The sequence below is a fragment of the Podarcis pityusensis genome, assembly GCF_964106645.2.
Source record: "Podarcis pityusensis genome assembly, chromosome: 7".
Taxonomy (NCBI): domain Eukaryota; kingdom Metazoa; phylum Chordata; class Lepidosauria; order Squamata; family Lacertidae; genus Podarcis; species Podarcis pityusensis.
This window is the reverse complement of record NC_138031.1, coordinates 3,596,002-3,620,491: the sequence shown is the minus strand read 5'-3', so window position 1 is coordinate 3,620,491 and position 24,490 is coordinate 3,596,002. Positions and strand designations below refer to the sequence as shown.

Here is a 24,490-nt window from a genome sequence, read left to right as displayed (position 1 = left end):
TGATTGGCTGCAGGAGCTTCCTGTGCACAATCAGAAGCTGCGGAGGACGTTTGGCCTCCGAAAAACGTTCGCAAAGCCAAAACGTCTGAGTACCAAGGCATTCAACAACCAAGGTATGACTGCATTAGAAAGTCCTTTTTCACACAATGCATAATTACTTTGCTGGGCGATATCTGGTTTTCAACTTCGTGATGTATATCACCAGCTTAAACATCATGATATGCCGATATATCACGATGTCCGAAATAAGGATGGAGCTATACAGAGGCATCAGCTGACATCGCGGTTTTCCCCGCATCGTGATTTTTGCATAGCACACATGCATCATGATTCGCAATATATCACCAGGTCAAAAATTATGAAACCGATATCAAGATTTGGACTTCAAACCAGTTTTGGACGATATGTTGATATATCACCCAGCCCTAAAATGTATCAGTCACACCTGCAGATTTATTGTGCTGTTTTTGTGATATACAAATGACGTGAGAAGACTCGGCCTGTTCATTGATCCTCATTTAGAAAACCTAATAAAAAAAATATTCAAAAGAAAAGAACGGTGTTCGTCAAAAGCTCATCTCATGGAGCTGAGGGATCTACTACTGATGGCTATTGTGGAGCCTCCACAATCAGAGGCAGAATACCCCTGAATGTCAGTTGCTGGGGGACAAAAAACGCTGGGTGGCTCCTGCTTTCACGATCTGCTGGACTAGACGGAACTTTGGTTTGATCTGCAAGACCCCTGCTACATTCTTGCATAGTGTGACTGTGATCCACGTGACGGTCACCTCCAAACTTGATTATTGTAACTCACTCTACATGGGGCTGCCCTTGAAGCTGACCCAGAAACTCCAGCGGGTGCAGAATGCTGCAGCGAGACTCCTTACAGGGTCCTCGTCGCGAGATTACATTCACCCGGTGCTATATCAGCTGCACTGGCTCCCGGTGGAGTACAGGATCAGGTTCAAGGTGCTGGTTTTAACCTTTAAAGCCCTAGGTGGCCTAGGACCCTCGTACCTATGGGACCGCCTCTCCTGGTATGTCCCACGGTGGACCATATGGTGGCCCCGATCTGGTGGAACGCTCTGTCACAAGAGACTAGGACCCTGCGGGACTTGACATCTTTCCACAGAGCCTGCAAGACAGAGCTGTTCCTCCAGGCCTTTGGCCAAGGCACAGTCTGACCCCCGCCTTTGGTAATCCTCACAGAACTCTAGCCCAATGGTTTCCATTGATTTGATTTTGAATTGATTTCAGAATGAATTGATTTTAGAATGCATTTCAATTGACTGATTGTGATTTTATGTTAACTGTGTTGCTTTTATTGTTGTTGGCCGCTCTGAGCCCAGCTTCAGCTGGGGAGGACGGGATATAAATAAAATATTATTAATATTATTATAAGGAAACTTAGGTGTGAAATGTTGTTGTAGAAAACCCCATGCTACTCACTGCCTTATTTTCGTCCCTGGATGCGGGCAGCCGTTCCTCTGCTCCCAGCCTAACCTTCTTGGCCAAGGGCTCTTCTCTGAAATGCAAGCACAGCACAGGCGATGGTTAAACCAGCCTGCCTTAATTGAGATTCCTACATTGCAGCGGGTTGGACTGGATGACCCTCAGGGTCCCTTCCTACTCTGCAATTCTATGATTCTGTGCTGCATCTTCCAGTGAGGGTCTTGCTGGGCGGGCAACCCCTTCAACATACCCGAAAGCTCTTCCACCACGATGTTCCTACCAGAGCGGAATGGAGGACCAAGTTGATGCACTATGCAGAGGTGGCAAAAATGACCGGGGAGATCAGAAATCGGGAAGGTCAAAACTTCAGCAAAGAATGGGCGGGATTTTTATGATATTTGGGAAACCACTGTAAACAACTGAACTCTTTAGGAAGACTTAAATAACACTTGTAACAAAGACTTTGGATATAATGGATAATCCAATAATTGGATATGCAGCAGAAAAGGAAAAGTACGGAACCCATGGAGAGGTGGAGGGAAATCTAATGATTCGAGAGAATCTTGTGTATTTGCTTTATTTGTGATTTTGAACGTAAACATTAATGGGAAAAACCAAATAAAAAATTAATAACAACAACAAAAGGAAGTTAGCATGATGTGGTAAACAAGGCACCAAAGTTTAAAGCATTAGGCTCCAATCCCTGATCTTATTTATTTTTCCTAAGCACAAGAGATCCAACAAAGACGTCTTTTTAAATCCAAAGCTTGCACTCTCCTTGGGCTTAATAAATCTATTAAGTGATTTCCTCCCCCCCCCCCCTTTGCTACATGTGCACAAAGCACTTCTTTTAAAAGTGCTGCTCTTTCTAAGCGCTTATATATTTTTCTTGGTGAGCATTGTGTCATCCCCTGTATGCCTCTCTCCCTGCGCTTGCTCCCGAAATCCCTTATCACAACTTTACCTCAGATGAGGAACACCGTGGCTGTTACCCTCTGTCACACAGTCCATGGCATTCTCCAGGCCTCTGGAAAAAGAGAAAAACCCAGGATTGCCCCTGTTAAGACACGGCACTAGGTGCGTTTCAGTAACATTACACCAGAGGTCAGCAAACCTTTTCAGCAGGGGGCCGGTCCACTGTCCCTCAGACATTGTGGAGGGCCAGACTATATTTTGAAGAAAAAAGAATGAATTCCTATTTAACACCTATGCCCCACAAATAATCCAGAGACACATTTTAAATAAAAGGACACATTCTACTCACGTAAAAACATCAGGCAGGTCCCACAAATAACCCAGAGATGCATTTTAAATAAAAGGACACACGCTGATTCCTGGACCATCCACGGGCCGGATTTAGAAGGCAATTGGGCCGCATCCGGCCCCTGGGCCTTAGTTTGCCTACCTATGCATTACACAATCTACAGTTCAACAGAAGAAAGGTTTCAAGACAACACACTAATAATAATAATAATAATTTATTTGCCGGTATACCCCGCCCTCCCCCAGCCAGAGCCGGGCTCAGGGCGGCTAACACCAGTAAAATTACAATAAAAACATAATGGGGGGGCAAGTTTGGCCCTCGGGATGAGGGAGCGCCAGCCGGGGTGCCCAGATGCCCACATCCCCTTTGGCGATACTTGCCACTGGAGAAGCGTGAAGTGGGACTGACTCCATTTTCTAACAAGGAGCCCTCTGTGGCGGAGTCAGAGCCAGAGTGATGGTGGGAGAAAGGAGAGCACAGTGGTTGCCTAGCAACCGCAGCATCCCTGCCCTTTGGTCCAAGCCGACTTCGTTCCGTCCATCTCTCTGTGGAATGGCTGACACGGAGGCCCTTGCGGTCACTTGGAAGGGACACCTCTGGACCCAGGAAGCAGACCTGTGGGTCAGCCCACAGTTCCCACCCCCTGTCCACCTTTCCAGGCGGAATTCCACACATTTTAAACACATTTCCAGCAGCGTCTTGCTGCATCGCTCTGTTGATTTGAGCAGATGACGTCAATATAGATTGCAGCTATAACAAAGGCGGCATTTTTTCGTCTCCGCCAAGCTAAGCAATTGGCTCCTTACCTCTCTCGCCCTGACCTAGCCTCTGTGATCCACGTGACGGTCATCTCCAGACTGGATTATTGTAACTCACTCTATGTGGGGCTGCCCTTGAGACTAACCCAGAAACTCCAGCGGGTGCAGAATGCCGCGGCGAGACTCCTTACGGGGTCCTCGCCGCGGGATCACATTCACCCGGTGCTATACCAGCTGCACTGGCTCCCGGTGGAGTACAGGATCAGGTTTAAGGTGCTGGTTTTAACTTTTAAAGCCCTATACGGCCTAAGACCCTCGTACCTACAGGACCGCCTCTCCCTCCCACGGAGGACCTTACGGTCTTCAAATAAAAACATCTTGGAGGTCCCGGGCCACAGGGAGGTTAGGCTGGCCTCAACCAGAGCCAGGGCCTTTTCGGCTGTGGCCCCGATCTGGTGGAACGCTCTGTCACAGGAGACTAGGGCCCTGCGGGACTTGACATATTTCCACAGGGCCTGCAAGACAGAGCTGTTCCACCAGGCCTTTGGCCAAGGCAGTCTGACCCCCTCCTTCTGTCATCCTCATAGAACAATGGTTCCTCATAGAACCCAATGGTTGCCTTTAATTTGACTCTGAATTGATTTTAGAATGTATTTCAATTAATAGATTGTGATTTTATGTAAACTGTGTTACTTTTACTGTTGTTAGCCACTCCGACCCTGGCTTTGGCTGGGGAGGGCGGGATATAAATAAAAATTATTATTATTATTATTATTATTATTATTATTATTATTATTATTATATTATGGTGCTCGAAGCAGGCTGCTAGTTTTGCCAGCACATAGAAGACACACAGAATGAGTCCACCTTGCTGAGGCTCTTTAAAAACGGGTCATTAAATACAGGCCTGGCTCTGGAAACTAGAAAAGAGGCTTTCAAAACTGATGGAACCATTTAATTAAAAAGTGAAGTTGGATTAATCTGCAATAAATCCCAGGCCTTGGGTCTGCTGTCCCCAGCACCCCCACTGCTGCCCCATAACCTTACAGCTGTATCACAAGCGGAATTAAATGCGTTTGGCTTCCTGCCCTATAAAGAGCAGTATTGAGAATAGAAGCCTTGCACAAACCACCGAAAAAGGTAATAATAGAATTCAAAACAGAAACAATTAATTGCACTCCCCCCCTCCAAAAAAAAATCCAATTAAAACTATGTAGTTTAATTAATTCAACAAGAACTGATGGGCTTAATCCAGTGATAGTAGCTTTCCCACCCTGTGGAACGCCCTCCCAGCAGATGTCAAGGAAATAATCAACTATCCGACTTTTAGAAGACATCTGAAGGCAGCTCTGTTTAGGGAAGTTTTTAATGTTTGATGTTTTATTCTGTTTTTAATGTTCTGGTGAAAGCCCCCCAGAGTGGCTGAGGAAACCCAGCCCGATGGGTGGGGGTAGAATTATTATTATTATTATTATTATTATCATTACCATCATCATCAAAGCCTGATTTTCATTTATACCTCCAGCGACACCTTACAGATAATCACATAGTGTGTAAACGCCCCGGAATGAACAGAAAATGCCTACTCACTTTGATGAGCTCTCTTCCTCTTCCCAGGGTGTTTTGGGTGGGGTGAAGTCAGCCTTGTCCTGAAATAAAACATTATTATTATTATTATTATTATTATTATTATTATTATTTAGATTTTTATATCACCCTTCATCTGAAGATTCTGATCCCAGGGTGGTTCACAACAGAAAAATACATAATACATAATAAAGCAAAAGCAAAGTAATAAGCTTCCTCCTACACATTTAAAATCACAGAATATTAATCAACAGAACGCCTGGTTTTCACCAATGAAGGTGAAGGGGAGAGCATTCCACGGACAGGGAGCCACCACAAAAAAGACCCATTCTTGTTCTGCCATCCTCTGAACCTCTCATGGAAGACGACCATTACAGAACGCGCAAAGTTTTGGGGAAAAGATGTCTGACATAGCAAAGCAAAGCAAACTTTAGCAACAGCCTCACAGAAGGATTGAAGTGACTTGGGTCCTCAGCTTTCAGCCATTCGTCCATTTGAAAATCAAGTTTCTAGCCCTTTTGATTAGAGATATGTAAGGCAGGCCAGCACCCAAATGTTCACTAAGAAGTGTGCTTGCTTCCAAACTTGGGTGAATTTGCAAACCTCACAAGAGATACCCAACACTAGCTGGCAGTATAATTGCACTTCTCTGCTAACATTCAGCTATTTTCCCAATGTCACGTATGGCTAACATACCTGATGACATTTCGGCTTCTTTGTCTTCACACTGTTCCCTCCAAATTCCGCTTCCTGGTTTGAGATATAATTCCCAGCAGTCTTCTCCAGGCTGCTTTTTAGCAAAACAAGAGAAGATAAAAAAAGGATGGATGAAAAAGTGAGGTTTTGGTATCAAGCCCAGGCCTTGATAACAAAAATGATCTAGGGGTCTTACTTTGGACTACTGCAATGCACTCTACGTGGGGCTACCTTTGAAGGTGACCTGGAAACTACAACTAATCCAGAATGCGGCAGCTAGACTGGTGACTGGGAGCAGCTGCCGAGACCACATAAGACCGGTCTTGAAAGACCTACATTGGCTCCCAGTACGTTTCCGAGGAAAATTCAAAGTGTTGGTACTGACCTTTAAAGCCCCAAATGGCCTCGGTCCAGTATACCTGAAGGAGTGTCTCCACCCCCATCGTTCTGCCCAGACACTGAGGTTCAGCGCCGAGGGCCTTCTGGCGGTTCCCTCACTGCGAGAAGCCAAGTTACAGGAAACCAGGCAGAGGGCCTTCTCGGTGGTGGCACCTGCCCTGTGGAACGCCCCTGTGGAACGCCCTCTTACCTGGAAATGGTATTTTCCTGCAATGGCTTCTTCTTCAAGAGGAGTTTCTTGCTTGGCTTTTCCAGGACACGGGACTACAAGAGACCAGTGCCAATAATGTCTCAGGGCATGGGCAGATCTACCTGCAAACAGGGGTCAGTGCATTGCCCCCAGTTGCTGGGTGAGCTCAGATTTCGTCTGCCTCTGTCCCTCAAACAAGGTGTTCAATGTTGTGATCTGCTTCAGCCCTCCCAGCAACACTGCAATGAGGTTGTCGGCTTTCGTTTTTGAGAACGTCTCAGGATCGTCCGGCAAGACAGTTACTTAGTGCATGTGATAACCAACCTATCACATGACAGAAGTACTGTTCTTGGGAGACAGGGGGAGGGCTGGTGTGGAGGACTCCCTGGTCCTAAATGGGGTAACTGTGCCCCTGAAAGACCAGGTGCGCAGCCTGGGAGTCATTCTGGACTCACAGCTGTCCATGGAGGCGCAGGTCAATTCTGTGTCCAGGGCAGCTGTTTACCAGCTCCATCTGGTACGCAGGCTGAGACCCTATCTGCCCGCGGACTGTCTAACCAGAGTGGTGCATGCTCTGGTTATCTCTTGCTTGGACTACTGCAATGCGCTCTACGTGGGGCTACCTTTGAAGGTGACCCGGAAACTGCAATTAATCCAGAATGCGGCAGCTAGACTTGTCCTGTATACCTGAAGCAGCGTCTCCACTCCCATCATCCAGCCCAGAAACTGAGGTCCAGCGCTGAGGGCCTTCTGGTGGTTGCCTCACTGCGAGAAGTGAAGTTACAGGGAACCAGGCAGAGGGCCTTCTCGGTGGTGGCGCCTGCCCTGTGGAACGCCCTCCCAGATGTCAAGGTAATGAACAACTATTCTACTTTTAAAAGACAACTGAAGGCGGCCCTGTTTAGGGAAGTTTTTAATGCTGTATTGTTTTTAATATTCAGTTGGAAGCCGCCCAGAGTGGCTGGGGAAACCCAGCCAGATGGGCGGGGTATAAATAATAAATTATTATTATTATTAACCTGTTGCCTTCCAGATGTTGTGGACTCCAAAGGCTCATTCACACTTCCTTTCGCCCTGAAATGTTCCATGCATTCAAGGCCTGGGTCCAAGAGGCTTTCCTTTCACTCCACTGCCTTCCCTGGGAAAACCTGCTGTTCACCACTGAACTGGGACAAACGTCAATCTGGTTTTCTGCTGAGCTAGCCACCTATGCTTTATCTGATGTATATTCAAATTAAACTCGGTAAACGCTGCTTTTTACAGATGTTTTACTTTAAACCGCTTTTCTAAGCCACTAGTTCTACTTCTTGTGATTTTGCTACAACTTTCTGAGTTCATCACATTCGCGACACTCATTCCAGGCTACAGATCTGATACAGCAAGCTCCAAAAGTTGGCTCAAAAATGCAAACAGGTGCAAATGGGAATTCAAGCAGGGGTGAACCCATCTCACACTGCAAAACTGAATAATTGACAAAATTCTCATTAGAACGAAACATTTATCCATCCACACAAGAGAAATGCAGTCATCTAACTCCGTCTTTGCTAACCTGGTGCCCTGTGGACTACAACTCCCATCAGCCCCAGCCAGCACAGCCATAAGATTCTGGGGCAGATGGGAGTTGTAGTCCAAAACATCTCAGTATCCACCCACCTGTTCATCATGCTGAATATTCTGCTGCCCGTTGGTGCGAGCTTCTCTCCTTTGTTTCTTCAGCCTTTTGGATACCTTCGATATGAGATTCTGCTTCTTATTCCTTGAGGGGGGGAGAGTACGCAAAATATGATTAAGAAGAAGAGGCCGGTCAGTAGAGAACGAGACTCTTAAATCTCAGAGTTGTGGGTTTGAATCCCACGTTGGGTAAAAATATTCCTGCATTGCAGGGGCTGAAACAGATGAACCTTGTGGTCCCATCTAATGCTATAATTCTATGAAAACAGGATTCGGAGACAGAAATCATGCTCCCCACCTGTGCTGCCAATAGGGACACCCACAGTCACTACCTTAATAAATAATAATAATAATAATAATAATAATAATAATAATAATAATATTTTATTTATATCCCGCCCTCCCCAGCCAAAGCCGGGCTCAGAGCGGCTAACAACAATAAAAGTAACACAGCATTCTAAAATCAATTCATTTTAAAATCAATTCAAAATCAAATCAAATTAATGGCAGATTCCCCACCACAACTGTCTCTCTCTCCACAGACCCCCAAGTTGGGCTGTTCCACAGCCTGGCCCTATCCCCCTCTTCCTTTCGAAGCTAGATTGTTCTCCCACGTCACCCTGCTTGAAGAAAGCAGGCCAGGTTATAGGATAGAAGGCTCCCATCCAAACTTCCAATGGCCCATGGTTGTTTTCAGAGCACAGCCTGTTGCTGATACACTGAACCCTGTTCCTTCTTTCATTGCGCACCCCGCCTCCCCAGTTTGTGCATTCCGCACAGCCGCAGGTGGAAGCGCATCATCGCTAGCAGAGAGCATCACCTGTAGCTGCTGCCTTCCCACACCTCCATCAGCAAAGCATCCTTAGCATCTCCCATCGTCTGCACAGCTGGCTGTTCCCAATCAGTCATTTTGCAAACTTACATCTGCAAGAAACAAAGGGGGGGGGGGAGGCATGAGATAGAATGAGCCGTCCCTGCTCTCCACCCCACTGCCCTGAAAATGCTCTACTCATTTCACTGAAATATACATTCTTTAAAAAACCAGAAGCATTTTTACTTGGTATTATAGGCCAAGACATTAATAGGCAAAATGATAAATCGTTCTTATATGCAACAACAGCGGCAAGAGTATTGTTAGCCCAGAAATGGAAGCAAGAAGAACTTCCGACGAAAGAAGAATGGCAGACGAAATTAATGGACTGTGGACTATGGACTATGCAGAATTGGACAAAATGACAAGAAGGATTCTAAACTTGCAGGACCAGTGATTTACAGAAGATTGGAAGAAGTATATGAATTATTTGAAGAGCAACTGTAATCAACAAATTACGCTACTAGGACTACAAGGAGTTTTGTAAGTAGGAATATACGAAGTGTTACAAAGTAGAAAAAGATAGAGATATTGGTTATGAGTTTGAAATGTAATAGGGAACATAAGAAATGCATACTAAGAGATTAGATTGGAAAATTTTCAGAGAGGACTGATGGAAGTCAAAAAAATTGAATAAGATGTTTGATTACTGTTGAAAATGGACTAATAAAATTATATATATATATATATATATATATATATATATATATGTATATGTATATGTATATGTATATGTATATAATGCTCTACTCATATGATCTGATCACACACTAACAGTGGCTTCGCCCATCATGTGTTGGGAAGATACTTACATTATGAAGTCCATCAACTTGAGAAATTCCAACCTTTCAGATGTTATTGGCTCTACCATCACCCAGTCTCAAATGGGATTGGGGGAGAGCCCTGTGACATCGACAGCTGGCTAAACCAATCGCTTTTGCTCTCCCTGCTAAGCCACTATGACATAAGACAGCCTGTGATTACACCATTAAGCTATTGTTCCTAGACCTTTGCTTCTTCTTCTTCTAATGCCCCTTTCCCCACACCCCAGAAGAAGAAGAAATCAGGATTATACCCAAAGCTCTAGGGAGCAGCACTTTCCCCTCCTCCTCCTCCTCCCTGCACCCCTCCCCAATCTTCCCCAGAGGTTCCCCCACTTTCCAGAGCTGATTTCAAGGGTGCAGTAACTGAAAGGGAAAGTTCCTCTGCAAAAGCGCAAACTGCTTGTGCCCCCAGAAGAGGAACAATGCATATGGCCCTGAATAAATAACCCTAAACTCTGTTGCTATGACCAGGTCTAAGGCCTGCATGATCTAAATAGTTCCTTGTGTATTTAAACCATTCCTGTACTTGTCTGGTCACCTGTGGCGCAAAAGCATCGCCACCAGGTGACCAGGCACCAAAGAATTATGGACGTTGGTTCTTTCAGGGCAACAAATCACCAATAGTGCATGGATTGCAGGAAGCACTATTTTTTTATATTAAAAAAATGGCCTTCCAATTCTTCTGGGTGGTTGCGCAAATGCTTAGAATATAGGAATAGCAGAAAATGGCTTCTGAATATCCAATGGTCTGACTCAGTATGAGGCAACTTCCAATGTCCTTTGTTGTTGTTGTTCAGTTGTTTAGTCGTGTCCGACTCTTCGTGACCCCATGGACCAGAGAACGCCAGGCACCTCTGTCTTCCACTGCCTCCCGCAGTTTGGTCAAATCCAATGTCCTTACGTTGCAGCAATTGCTGGTATGTCAATGCAAACAGTCTCCCTCTCTCTGCACACACAAGGAGGAAGGAGAGGTCACTTCTGCCTTCAGCGGCTCAGGAGGGATGCTGTCATCAATCAGACATGCAAGCCAGCTCCGGGAGATGGTGGTTGTGGGTTGGCCTGTATCACTTCTATCCCAGAGGTGAGGAAGCTCCGGATCTCGTTGGGCTCCAACTCCCACCAACCCCAATCCCCATGATCAATGGTCAAGTTGTGGGAATGTTCAGGGATGCAGAGAGGATATATTGTTTGATTATAGCCTTTCCAACTTGTGTTAACAAGTTCACAATTTAGCAGAGTAACATTCCCCTTTTTAAACTTGCAGCGGATGCGTTTGCTAAAGGCTCACTAAAGCCTCTATAATAACTGTTCTGGTATTTTCCCCTTATTCCCTCATAAAAGGTAAGACACGACACAGTCTTCTATAAAAGTATAAAAAGGTTTACTCACACATCATTCTGTTCACAATAGGATCCCAGAAGGCAGACTTAGCTTAGAAAAGTAACATATACCTGGAAACTATCTCATAAGAAGAAAGTCCCTTTGTCCTCTCTTGGCTGGAGGCCAAGAGAGCATCTTTGGCTAAGCCGATGTTGCTTCTTTGATGCATGTAGTCAAAGAGAGAGAGATGGCTGCCCTGCCCTGTGCTTTTCTCGTTACCTGGACAGGTGAGGCCACACCAACCTCTAGTCACATGCAGAGGAAGTCTGTCCCAGCCCAGAAGGAAACAGGAAGTTTACCTGCTGATGGACAAACATTCCTCCCCATGTGCAAACATGTTCACTCTAGGAAGGTTGTACTTGACTGCTCTTGTGTTTCACATCCCACACAAGTACAGTACAGTCTGTAAGGCCACAGCTTCTCTGTCCCTGCCCTGTCCCATTAGCTGATTTCTCAACACTTGAGGTAAAGGTAAAGGACCCCGGACAGCTAAGTCCAGTCAAAGGTGACTGTGGGGTTGCGGTGCTCATCTCGCTTTCAGGCCAAGGGAGCCGGCGTTTGTCCACAGACAGCTTTCCGGGTCATGTGGCCAGCAGGACTAAACCACTTCTGGCGCAACAGAACACCATGACGGAAACCAGAGCAGCGCATGGAAATGCCATTTACTTTACCGCTGCAGTGGTACCTATTTGTCTACTCGCACTGGCGTGCTTTTGAACTGCTAGGTTGGCAGGAGCTGGGACAGAGCAACGGGAGCTCACTCCGTCGCGGGAATTCAAACCGCTGACCTAACTGGCAAGTCCAAGAGGCTCAGTGGTTTAGACCACAGCGCCACCTGCGTCCCACTTGAGGATAAACCAGTTGGATGCATGAACTGGCCCCACTGGAAATCATGGAGGGGACATCAAGAGCTTTGATGGCTCGTTGGCATAGGGCATGGGTAGGCAAACTAAGGCCCAGGGGCCAGATGCGGCCTAATCGCCTTCTCAATCCGGCCAGCAGACGGTCCGGGAATCAGCATGTATTTACATGAGTAGAATGTGTCCTTTTATTTAAAATGCATCTCTGGGTTATTTGTGGGGCATAGGAATTCGTTCATTTATATTTTTTTCAAAATATAGTCCGGTCCCCCACAAGGTCTGAGGGACAGTGGACCAGCCCCCTGCCAAAAAAGTTTGCTGACCCCTGATATAAGGGCTTGCACACCTTTGTCCAGGGTCCTCCTCCTCTCTCCTGCGTGTGAGGGGAGCGCCCTGTTGCAACAGCTTTAATAAAAATCAAGCTTATAGCCGCTTTGCTTTCGTATATCCTGGTCTGGTCTTTGTTCCCAACCAGTTTGAGCCTTAAAAGGAACGCTCTCTCCGAAGGTCCAGTCTTCCTTAAGAAGCTCAATATTGAAGGCACCCCTCAATATTCTTATTTTAGAAGTTAATTCGAAGCAACCCAGTGCCGTTTATTTACTGTATCCTAAAAACTTAATAAAGTCCCTGTTGCTTGCTGCCGCCATTCACCTACCCCCCTTTGAGATATCTCAAAAACTTGCTTGGTTATTAAAACCCCCATCTGGAAGCCCCACATATTGGATTTCCCTCTTGAAAGGATAATTCCAGATTAAAAAGGGAGTAGGGTGCATGACATCTGGTAGACATTGCAAAAAAAACTTGCATGCATTAGGAGCACAATAAGGACTTGTCTGAATTATTTGTTTGTTTATTAAATTTGTATACCACCCTTCATCCATAGATCTCAGTGCAGTTCACAACACAAAATCACAATATAAAAAACACAAAATACATAGTAGAAATAAGAGCCAAACAAACACAAACCGTTCCTCTCCCCCATGCAGACTTCCTCTCCTCTTGAAGCTGCAAAACTCCTGGGAACTGCAGTTTGCCCACAACAGGGCTAGAATTCCCAGCAGCCTTAGCAAACTATAGTTCCCAGGATACTGGGGGGAAGCCATGTGTTTTAAATGAACAGTGTAGCTATGGCCACCGTCTTTTGTTATTTGCTGCAATTATCTTTTGCTTAAAAACACAGGACTTCCTTTTCTACAGCAGAACCCAAACTGTCTTTGCAGGCCAGACACTTTTCCCTCTGCATGTTTCAACGGGCTTTGAGCACGTGCTGATTTACATAAATACGTCATTTTATTTGTATTCTGCCTTTCCATAGTAAAAACTATGTCCAAGGCGACTTTCAGCATGAAAAAATACATAATTACAAATCTAACAACAATGGCCAAACAGCACACAAAAGTACACAACCAAATCGAGCAATTTCCACATTGAATCATTGTTGTTTAGTCGTTTAGTCGTGTCCGACTCTTCGTGACCCCATGGACCAGAGCACGCCAGGCACTCCTGTCTTCCACTGCCTCCCGCAGTTTGGTCAGACTCATGCTTCAAGAACACTGTCCAACCATCTTGTCCTCTGTCGTCCCCTTCTCCTTGTGCCCTCCATCTTTCCCAACATCAGGGTCTTTTCCAGGGAGTCTTCTCTTCTCATGAGGTGGCCAAAGTATTGGAGCCTCAGCTTCAGCATCTGTCCTTCCAGTGAGCACTCAGGGCTGATTTCCTTCAGAATGGAGAGGTTTGATCTTCTTGCAGTCCATGGGACTCTCCAGAGTCTCCTCCAGCACCAGAATTCAAAAGCATCAATTCTTTGGCAATCAGCCTTCTTTATGGTCCAGCTCTCACTTCCATACATCACTACTGGGAAAACCATAGCTTTAACTATACGGACCTTTGTTGGCAAGGTGATGTCTCTGCTTTTTAAGATGCTGTCTAGGTTTGTCATTGCTTTTCTCCTAAGAAGCAGGCGTCTTTTAATTTCATGACTGCTGTCACCATCTGCAGTGATCATGAAGCCCAAGAAAGTAAAATCTCTCTCTGCCTCCATTTCTTCCCCTTCTATTTGCCAGGAGGTGATGGGCCCAGTGGCCATGATCTTCGTTTTTTTGATGTTGAGCTTCAGACCATATTTTGCACTCTCCTCTTTCACCCTCATTAAAAGTTTCTTTAATTCCTCCTCACTTTCTGCCATCAAGGTTGTGTCATCTGCATATCTGAGGTTGTTGATATTTCTTCCGGCAATCTTAATTCCGGCTAGGGATTCCTCCAGCCCAGCCTTTTGCATGATGAATTCTGCATATAAGTTAAATAAGCATAATAATAATATTGAATCATAATAAGATCTAAAAACAGAGATGGGGGGGGACAGTAACAGCAACAACCCCACCTGCCCCTAACAATTCCACACTAAACAGTTCCCCAACCCAAGGGTCTGTTCAGCAGCCTCACCTTTTTAGTAATGGGTCTCTTATAAATAGCTTTAATCTGGATGTACCAATATTACTATTCTTACATGTGAGTATGTGGCCTTTTTAAATATATACTGAATTTTGTTACATTGTGCCCTGATAGCTTTTGTCAACTTGATAATTTTGGGGCTTTATAATGTTATTTAATACTATTTTTTCCACGCGTATTAGCTGCCTCGTTAGAACACAGATGTTCGGGTTGATGTATTTTGTAAAAAGTGGTGCACGAGCAACAATAAGCAAACCCGGCTCTCATGTGGCATTTATGTCTTTTTAATGGTTGTGATTGCCAATTTGCCAGGCAGAAATCCAACAGGTGCAGATATACCTGGCTGGACACTACCGGTTGAACTACCGCCTCTTTCGCTCCCCTGGTTTTTGCACTTTCCAAGGAGAGCCCGGGCACTATGTTGCAAGTAGCTCGCGCCCCATCCAGGCTTGATCCTATGCAGTAGGTTTGTCATTGCTTTTCTCCCCAGAAGCAGGCGTCTTTTAATTTCGTGACTGCTGTCACCATCTGCAGTGATCATGGAGCCCAAGAAAGTAAAATCTCTCACTGCCTCCATTTCTTCCCCTTCTATTTGCCAGGAGGTGATGGGACCAGTGGCCATGATCTTCGTTTTTTTGAAGATCGCTGAGGTCTACTCTCGAGCAACTAGGCATGCGGCTGCTGCTGATCCTCAAGAGAGGAGCTTTCAGTAGCCACAACTGTTGCATAAAGACAGGAGCAGGGAAGCACAGCAGGGGACACGCTCTTGATACTTTTAGCCTCAATCTGGTATGGATTAAGTTTTGCAAGAGGTCATTGCATTCTGGATTAAGTTTGCAAGAGATTATTTACATTAAAAAAAAAGAAATCTCCAATTCTGTATTTGAAAGCTTCACGCACGTAAAATTGCAAGAGATTTATTTAAAAAGATCTCTCCAATATAGGATTTAAAAGCTCCACGCGTGTTAATGTACAAGCAATTGTTTGCATTAAGAAAGAAAGAAAAAGACCTCCAATTCCGGATTTTAAAACTCCACGCATGTAAATTTGCAAGAGATTGAAGAAGAAAAAAAGTATTTAGAGGGCTCTTCCTTCTCGCGTTTAAAAATCTCATTCGGCTAGATTTGCAAGAGATAGATATTTAAAAATAATTTTTAAAACTTTTCAATGTGGGATTTAAAAAATTCCCTCGTGCAAATTTGCAACATGTTATTTACATTTAAAAAAACGAAAAAACTGTTTGGGATTTGAAAAATTCGTTTGTCAGCGGGGGCCGCGCAGGGCTCCCCGGAACGACCCCCGCCTTCGCCTTGCAAAAGATAGAGAGAAGTTTTTGCAAAACTCCTTTTTTTCCCTCCCCCGCGGGGCACCGCCTCCCGTGACGTCACCCGCGTTCTAATTCCCACGGTTGCCACGGGCGACCGCCTCGCTCGGCTCCTCCCCGCCTTTCCCTTCAATCATTCAGAAAAGGAGGAAAAAAAGAAAAATGGTGGGCGGTGCCGGAAGGAAATCCCCGCCCACTTTCCCAGGACTCTTACTTCCTAGTGGCTAAGCGCGCTGCCATTCCAGGACCCGGCGCTTCCCTATTGGCTGGGGGCTCCACCCTTTCTCTCCACCGCTGATCTGAGTTGCAAAAGCCTGAATGTGATTATTGTCTTTGGGGATCCCAAAGTGGCGGCGGCGTCGGCGGCAGGAGCAGCAGACTCACCCTTCCCTCTGCTTTTTATTTTTATTTTTCAAAGAGGTTTGGGGGCTAAGGAAAGGGGGACCAGGGACACATCACCCCCCATCTTCTCAGGGGGAGCATCTGGGTGCAAGAGGAAGAGGAAGGGTAGATAGGGGCTCCCCCCAAAAACACCCCCCAGCCTCCTTTTAAGAGATTTGGACCCCCCAGGTGGAGATCCGGGAACAGGTGCTCAGGATTTTGGAGATTTCCAGGCTATACAGGTGGTGGATCAAAGGGGTGTGTCTTAGGGCACAGGGTGGGGGTGCAAGACTAGAGAAGACACCCCCTTTCAGACAGGCGTTGAGGACCCGTGCGATCCCGCAGGTAAATCTTGCACAGAAAGCAGCTCAAGGTGGATCTCTGCCCCCACCAGCCCGTAGATTCTGAGAAAGAATTTGGATCCGACAGGTGGGCACTCCTGAAAAGGCAAGCAGGTGCTTAGACGCACCTGAACGAAGCTGGCGTGTGTGTCTCCCAGCGAGGAGCCCTCAGGATCTTGCCCTGGGGAGTTAAGGCGCTGCGGGGAGATGCCCAGGGCTGCAGAAGACCTCGCAGCATCCTGAGCCGGCGAGCTTTGCCAGGATCGCAACCCGGAGCTGTGGCACACCTGCGGCTGCCCGACAGATGCCCACCGGCCAGCCATTATGATCCCAGAGGAAGAGAGCCCCCCCGGAGGGGAAGCGGACGCCGACGGAGGGCTCCCCCTCCTGCTGCTGCCCTGCGACGGGGGCAGCGTGCGGAAGGTGAGCCGTGGGGTGAGAGGAGGGCTGGCATTGACACCGACCGGCCTGCGAGTGGGTGGCAGAGCCGGGTATTCTCATTGCCCACCGTGTGGTTGTATTGGGTACCTTTGTTTATCTGATGTGTCGTTTGAGATCCACCGTCACGTCTCACATAATGTCGCCGGTGCTTCCTATGAAATGCCAGGACTTTGCACAAACGAGGTCCTTCTCTATGTGCCGTTGCTGAGAGAGGTGCAGAACGTGCGAACGGGGCCTTTTCGGTGGTGGCTCCCTGCTTCTGGAATCCTCTCCCTAGGGAGGCATGCCTGGCGTCGTCCCTGGCTACTTTTAGGCACCCGTCGAAAGCATCTCTTTTCAGCCTCTTGGCCTTTAACCGAAAGTTTTAGATATTGTGGCCTCTTTTAGTAGGTGGGATTTATCAGACCACCTTCTGTGTTTCCAAATGCTTTTAGCTTCTGTTCAGTTTTAGTTTTATATTGGTTTTAATTTTTGTGTTACATCGTAAGTTGCGTTTGCTTTTTGGTTAGATACGCGATTAATAATTGTAATACAAAAATCAGTTTTAAAATTGGACCTGGGATAGAATAATAATAATTTTATTTTTTATATGCTGCCCATCTGACGGGGTCCGCCCCAGCCACTCTGGGCGGCTCCCAACAGAACATTAAAAGCACAGTATAACATCAACCATTAAAAACTTCCCTGAATGGGGCTTTCTTCAGATGTCTTCTAAAAGTCAAATACTGGTAGTTGTTTAACGTAGACTGGATGCTGACCTTGCTCAATGCGTTTTGCAACCTACATTGCAGTGGATAAACCACAGGATGTGGGGAGATGACTTGGATGGAAGTGGGACTGGGAGCCAGGAGGTTCAAGTCCCCAGGAGTTGAGAAAAGAGGGGGAGTGAGCGCTGAAAAACCCACCTTGCAGAAATAATAATAATAGTAATAATAATTTATTTTTATTTATACCCCGCCGTTCCCGGTTCAAAAACCAGGCTCACAACAGATTTAAAACACTTTAAAACACTTAATTATCAAAGCAGTATAAAAACAAGAATAACAATAAAATTCAAAAATCAAAAATCAATTAGATAATTCCCAGGGCTAGCTGGCTGAATTGGTCCTACTTGGGCCAGCGAGGAAACCAGGGGAGAATTAGCTGTGGGGTCTCAGAGCGGGTGATCTTCATAAAAGGGGGGGGGGGGAGAAGGGAAATAAAAGATCAGGCTGAATTCAAATTAAAGGCCAGGCAGAATAGCTCTGTCTTACAGGCCCGATGGAAGGAGGTTAAATCCTGAAGGGCCCTGGTCTCATGGGACAGAGCATTCCACCAGGTTGGAGCCATCACTGAGAAGGTCCTGGTCCTGGTGGAGGATAGTCTGACTTCCTTAGGGCCCGGGACCTCTAAACTATGGACCTTAAGGTCTTCTGCAGGGCAGACCAGGAGAGGCAGTCCCGTAAATACGCGGGCCCTAAGCCACAAAGGGCTTTAAAGGTCAAAACCAGCACCTTAAACATGACCCTATACTCCACCGGGAGCCAGTGCAACTGGTAAAGCACTGGGTGAATATGCTCCCATGGCAGGGACCCCGTGAGGAGCCTCGCTGCAGTATTTTGCGGCAGCAGTAAATGAAGATGTCGCAAATGAAGATGTGACCCAAACACACCTGTACAGGAAAGGTATAGCTCAGTGGCAAAGCCTCTGCTAAGCCTTCAGACTCTCCCAATCTCCAGCGAGATTTGGGAATCCTACCTGCCTGGAACCCTACTCAGCTGCCCATCAGTGTAGACAACACTGAACTCAATGGACCCCGGGTTTGACTTGCTGGAAGCTAGCTTATCCTGCTTCAAGCCAGCTCCAGCTCCAAAGTAAAGGGACCCCTGACCATGAGGTCCAGTCGTGACCGACTCTGGGATTGCGCCGCACATCTCGATTTACTGGCCGAGGGAGCCGGCCTACAGATTCGAACCGCCGACCTTCTGATCGGCAAGTCCTAGGCTCTATGGTTTAACCCACAGCGCCACCCGCGTCCCCGCAGCTCCAAATTGTTGTTGTTGTTTAGTCGTTTAGTCGTGTCTGATTCTTCGTGACCCCATGGACCAGAGCACGCCAGGCACTCCTGTCTTCCACTGCCTCCCACAGTTTGGTCAAACTCATGCTGGTAGCTTTGAGAACACTGTCCCACCATCTCGCCCTCTGTTGTCCCCTTCTCCTTGTGCCCTCCATCTTTCCCAACATCAGGGTCTTTTCCAGGGAGTCTTTTCTTCTCATGAGGTGGCCAAAGTCTTGGAGCTTCAGCTTCAGGATCTGTCCTTCCAGCGAGCAGCTCCAAATTAGTCATGCTTTAAAGTGAAACCCACAGTCCTTCTCCTTCTCTCTCTCTCTTTCTGTCTCTCTGCCGCCCTCTGATCCGTCTCCAACCGGCTTAGGCTAATGTTTTGTGCTAGAGTTTCTTTCCTCAGGCTGGGTGACGGCTGTGTTTTTGGCAGCGATTCGTGTCTGTTAATAAACGAGTCCCGGCCAAAAAAAAAGAGCGAGGTGCACATGGCTGGTCTGTGGCCGGGCTTTCCAAGAGGAAGTTTCTGGTTTGGCGAAGCAAATGCCTTCAAAACTGCAACCCAGCTACCCGGGAGGCCCATGTGGGCTGAAGCCTGGTGGGAAAGGCCACGGAGGCCGTCCTCTTCCTCTCATTCCATGGTTCCACTTGTAAACACGTTGCTTAATGCTTGGCTTCCGAACAGCTTTTGGAAATTCTGAGGGTGCCTATTTTGCTTTCTCCGTCTGGTTATTCGCATGCATACTTCTTCTTCTTTACATTTGCTGACATACACGCACGGGAAAAATCACTTTCTGTGGCCGCGTTTGCAAGCCCGCTGCGTCAGATTCGTTTCTGAGGACTGTACAGTGGTACCTCGGGTTAAGTACTTAATTCATTCCAGAGGTCCGTTCTTAACCTGAAACTGTTCTTAACCTGAAGCACCACTTTAGCTAATGGGGCCTCCCGCTGCTGCCAGAGCACGATTTCTGTTCTGATCCTGAAGCAAAGATCTTAACCCGAGGTACTATTTCTGGTTAGCGGAGTCTGTAACCTGAAGCACCTGTAATCTGAAGCGAATGTAACCCGAGGTACCACTGTATTCTCTCTTTCCTGGCTTCTGCCACCTTCCTTTCCCTGCAGTGATGCTTTCCTCTCCTTCCCCGTCCAGCTGTAAAGTAAAGTAAAGTAAAGTGACCCCTGACCATTAGGTCCAGTCGTGGCCGACTCTGGGGTTGCGGCGCTCATCTCGCTTTATTGGCCGAGGGATCCGGCATACAGCTTCCGGGTCATGTGGCCAGCATGACTAAGCCGCTTCTGGCGAACCAGAGCAGCGCACGGAAACGCCGTTTACCTTCCCGTCGGAGCAGTACCTATTTATCTACTTGCACTTTGACGGGCTTTCAAACTGCTAGGTTGGCAGGAGCAGGGATAAAGTAACGGGAGCTCACCCCGTCATTGCGGGGATTGGAACTGCCGACCTTCTGATCGGCAAGTCCTAGGCTCGGTGGTTTAACCAACAGCGCCACCCACGTCCCTTGTCCAGCTGTACCTCTCTGCAAACTCTTTGTTAGCATGTCGGGGGGGGGGGCATTGCGCATGACACGGAGGCAAGCCTGCGTTTGGTGTGCTCGGACAGGGAGCTGCCGTCAACCTGGTTCCACGATGATCGTACGCAAACACGCTTGCCTCATTTTTAGTGATTCATTTAAGCCAGGCTTTCCCAAAAGGCGGTTTTTTGGACTGCAGTTCCCATCATCCCTGACCACTGCTCCTGCTAGTTAGGGATGATGGGAGTTGTAGTCCAAAGACAGCTGGGGAAACCGTGACTTAAGTCATCTTAAAGCGGGTTTTTGAATTGTGTGAGGTGGTTTTAGCAGCACGATCCTGCGCAGTAAGATTGTTGTTGTTGTTGAGTCGTTTGGTGGTGTCCGACTCTTCGTGACCCCATGGACCAGAGCACGCCAGGCCCTCCTGTCTTCCGCTGCCTCCCGCAGTTTGATCAAACTCATGCTGGTAGCTTCGAGAACACTGCCCAACCATCTCGTCCTCCGTCGTCCCCTTCTCCTTGTGCCCTCCATCTTTCCCAACATCAGGGTCTTTTCCAGGGAGTCTTCTCTTCTCATGAGGTGGCCAAAGTATTGGAGCCTCAGCTTCAGGATCTGTCCTTCCAGTGAGCACTCAGGGCTGATTTCCTTCAGAATGGAGAGGTTTGATCTTCTTGCAGTCCATGGGACTCTCAGGAGTCTCCTCCAGCACCAGAATTCAAAAGCATCAATTCTTCGGCAATCAGCCTTCTTTATGGTCCAGCTCTCAGCCTTCTTTATGGTCCAGCAGCAAGATTACAGGAGGGGTAATAATTAGGAACGTCGGAAACTGACCTCCCAAGTCAAACCATTGGTCCATCTTGTTCAGGATTGCTCACACGGAATGGCAGCAGCTCTCCAGGGTTTTCATCGGAATCTCAATTTTCTAGCCTTTCCAGGTAGAGCATGAAATGTCTGGAGAACAGCTTCCAATCCACAGTACAGTCGTAGCTCAAAAGTCGAACGGAATCTGTTCCGGAAGTCTGTTCGACTCCCAAAACGTTCAGAAACCAAGGCGTGGCTTCCGATTGGCTCCAGGAAGCTCCTGCAGCCAATCAGAAGCCACGGAACCCCTGTCGGACGTTCAGGTTCTAAAGAACATTCGCAAACTGGAACACTCACTTCCGGCTTTGCAACATCCGGGAGCCGAAACGTTCAACTCACAAGAAGTTCGACTTCCGAGGTACAACTATATTGTGCTAGATGGACCCAAAAAAAAAGTCAGCTTCCATTATTCCTGTATCAACTACATGTTTGTTTACTGTTTATATTGCCAACTTTCTTAACAGCAGGTGGACAAAATCTAAAGGAAACGCTCCAAACGGGAATAACTTTTCAGTATACGTAACATGCCTCCAGTGGGATTTTGGGTGTGTTCCAAATTCAGAGTTTCTCCAGCTACTGGCAATTTCGAAAACACAAGTAACTTAAGACAATTTTCAGAGCTAACATTTCCCTAAGTCACCAACCTGTTGGTTTAGTGGCGGCGGCTGATGTTCTCTCCCAACTGGTTTACGTTAGATTTTTTTTTATAACTTGTTCCCTGGTGACTCAAGCAGAAATGAAAAGGAGAAGAGCACAGACAAGTTCACGCAGCCCTCGGCAACCCGTCCGGGTGCTTCAAAATTTCCTGCCTTAGCAGCAAACGGTGTTGGTTGAATCCACGAACCTGCCTGGACTTGCAAGGCGACTCACCTCTCGGGCTTTAAAAAACCCACAGAGGTCTCGTGGGGAATCAGATTATCCACTTGCGGGTTTTGTTTTCCGGTTGATATCGGGCGCAGTTGCTGTTTTGGAGAATAATAATTCAAGGAAGAAAAGGAAGAAGGAGAAAGAGCGGGTCACGAAGACCCATGGAACTTGCAGGGGAGAGAGAGGCAAGAGATTATTGTGGGTGGCTGCATTACTGTGATTGGGGACGAGGACTGATAGGATATGTCAAAGGCTTTGCGAATGCCACACACATACTGAGATCACGCATGCAGGCTTGCACTGTTTTGGCTCGCCTTCCCATGATATCTGCATCTAGGCAGTCATTAAAATGAATTGGAATTGTTATTTCTTTTATTATGATTCTTTTATAAAATTGATGAATGTTAGAAAAATGTTGGAACGAAATTATTTGGCTTTAGCAAAAATGTTTAAAGAATTATGTAAGAATATTATGGTTATGAGAAATTGGTAAAAATAAGATTTAAGTTTTAAGTTTTAAGGTTTTCATAGTAAGATAAGATTAAAATAGATTAAGGTAAAGTAATAACAGAATATTATGAAATATGGAAAGGATTTGCTGTGACAATTAATAATCAGGATACAAAAAAAGGGAGGAGGAGGAGGTCAAAGAAAGAAGGTAATGACAGTTAAAGTATGAGAATATTGGATTTGTTTTTAAATGTTTTATTTTTGTTTTTTAATTGTGTCGTGTTATTTTTTGATTTTTATTTTTATTAATCTGTATTGTTTGACTGTGGTTTGTCTTTTCTTTCTTTTTTCTTTCTTTTTTTCTTTTTTGTTCTCTTTTGTAATTTTAAAATTTTCAATAAATATCATTAAAAAAAAAAAAAGAATTGGAATCCAGTGCCCAAGAAGAACCAGGTGTTTGATGAAAGGATGGGGGGCGGGGTTCCTGTCCTTAAATAATAATAATAATAATAATAATAATAATAAATTTTCATTTATACCCCGCCCTTCCCGGTTCAAAAACCGGGCTCAGGGCGGCTAACAACAAATTTAAAACACTTAATTATAAAGGCAGCATAAAATAGTATAAAAACATGAATAACAATAAAATTCAAAAATCAATTTAGGGAAAATAAGCATTGGATAATCCTCAGGGCTAGCTGGCTGAATTGGTCCTACTTGGGCCAGCGAGGAGGCCAGGGGAGAATTAGCTGTGGGGTCTCAGAGCGGGTGATCTTCATAAAAGGGGAGGGAAGAGAAGGGAAATAAAAGATCAGGCTGAATTCAAATTGAAGGCCAGGCAGAATAGCTCTGTCTTACAGACCCGACGGAAGGAGGTTAAATCCTGAAGGGCCCTGGTCTCCTGGGACAGAGCATTCCACCAGGTCGGAGCCATCACTGAAAAGGCCCTGGCCCTGGTGGAGGATAGTCTGACTTCCTTAGGGCCTGGGACCTCTAAACTATGATTATTCATGGGCCTTAAGGTCCTCTGCGGGACGTTATAATTTACTGAATTATATCCCACCTTTTTCTCCAAGGATCTCAAGGTAGTGTACCTGGCTTTCCCCTTCCTCATTTAATCCTCACAGCAACCCTGTGAGGTAGGTTAGGCTGTGAGGCAGCAACCGACCCGAGGCCACCCAGTGAGTTTCATGGCTGGCTGTGGGATTCGAACCCGGGTCCCCCCAGGTCCTAGTCTGATATTCTTAACTGCTGTGCCACACCGGCTGTCAGTATTACGGGGGTTGAAGAAAATTCAGGGAAAGTACGCAGGCTTAGTGAAGTATGAACCCTGAAGCCTTTTCCTGTGCTAGGTGGAAAAAAATCAATAGAATCATAGTTTTGCAGAGTTGAAAGGGACCCCCAAGAATAATCTAATCCACCCCCCCAGCGCCCCTGCAATGCAGGAAATGATGTCTTTCGAAACAAATCATCAAACCCTCTCGAAGGAGTTGGAAGATTCACAAGTGGACTGCATCTTGCAAAACAGAAAAGCTGCTGTTGTCTTTCCTCGTTTTGTTTTGCGCGTGCGAATCTAAAGCCGAACCCCGTTGTTGCGGACTGGGCGGTCGGATCTTTAAAAGGCTGAAGGCCACTCTGTTTGAAAGAAACAACTACCGTATTTTTCGCTCTATAACATGCAACAGACCATAACACGCACGTAGTTTTTAGAGGAGGAAAACAAGAAAAAAAATATTCTAAACGAAATAGTGGATATATGATTTTTGTGGTTCATGCTGTGGCCACAGACATGTGATCTGACAGTGAGTTTGGAGTAGCCCAATGCAAAAATCCTGAGGATCCATGTGGATCC

The 24,490-nt window shown here is 46.3% G+C and overlaps 2 protein-coding genes across 6 annotated transcripts in view; one reads left to right on the top strand and one right to left on the bottom strand.

The window, feature by feature from the left end:
- The window catches only part of TOP1MT (DNA topoisomerase I mitochondrial), a 38,365-nt gene extending 28,579 nt beyond the window's left edge, over positions 1 to 9,786 (bottom strand). The window contains exons 1-8 of one of the 4 annotated variants that reach the window (XM_081012544.1): positions 9,701 to 9,786; positions 8,838 to 8,941; positions 8,000 to 8,102; positions 6,347 to 6,420; positions 5,758 to 5,851; positions 5,065 to 5,123; positions 2,417 to 2,479; positions 1,450 to 1,525 (exon numbers count right to left, since the gene is read on the bottom strand). In XM_081012544.1, coding sequence (XP_080868670.1) covers positions 1,450 to 1,525; positions 2,417 to 2,479; positions 5,065 to 5,123; positions 5,758 to 5,851; positions 6,347 to 6,420; positions 8,000 to 8,102; positions 8,838 to 8,926 — 558 coding nt within the window. In that variant the 5' untranslated portion in view covers positions 8,927 to 8,941; positions 9,701 to 9,786. Of the gene's footprint in view, positions 1 to 1,449; positions 1,526 to 2,416; positions 2,480 to 3,795; positions 3,867 to 5,064; positions 5,124 to 5,757; positions 5,852 to 6,346; positions 6,421 to 7,999; positions 8,103 to 8,837; positions 8,942 to 9,700 lie in introns of those variants that run through there. The other 3 variants (XM_081012545.1, XM_081012547.1, XM_081012546.1) reach the window with 3 other exon arrangements.
- RHPN1 (rhophilin Rho GTPase binding protein 1) overlaps positions 1 to 24,490 on the top strand; it is a 154,893-nt gene that overhangs the window by 83,062 nt on the left and 47,341 nt on the right. The window contains exon 1 of one of the 2 annotated variants that reach the window (XM_081012624.1): positions 16,030 to 16,872. The exons of the other annotated variant lie outside the window; for it this stretch is intronic. Within the exon in view, the coding sequence (XP_080868750.1) occupies positions 16,774 to 16,872 (99 nt within the window). The 5' untranslated portion in view covers positions 16,030 to 16,773. Of the gene's footprint in view, positions 1 to 16,029; positions 16,873 to 24,490 lie in introns of those variants that run through there. 2 annotated transcript variants of the gene reach the window in all.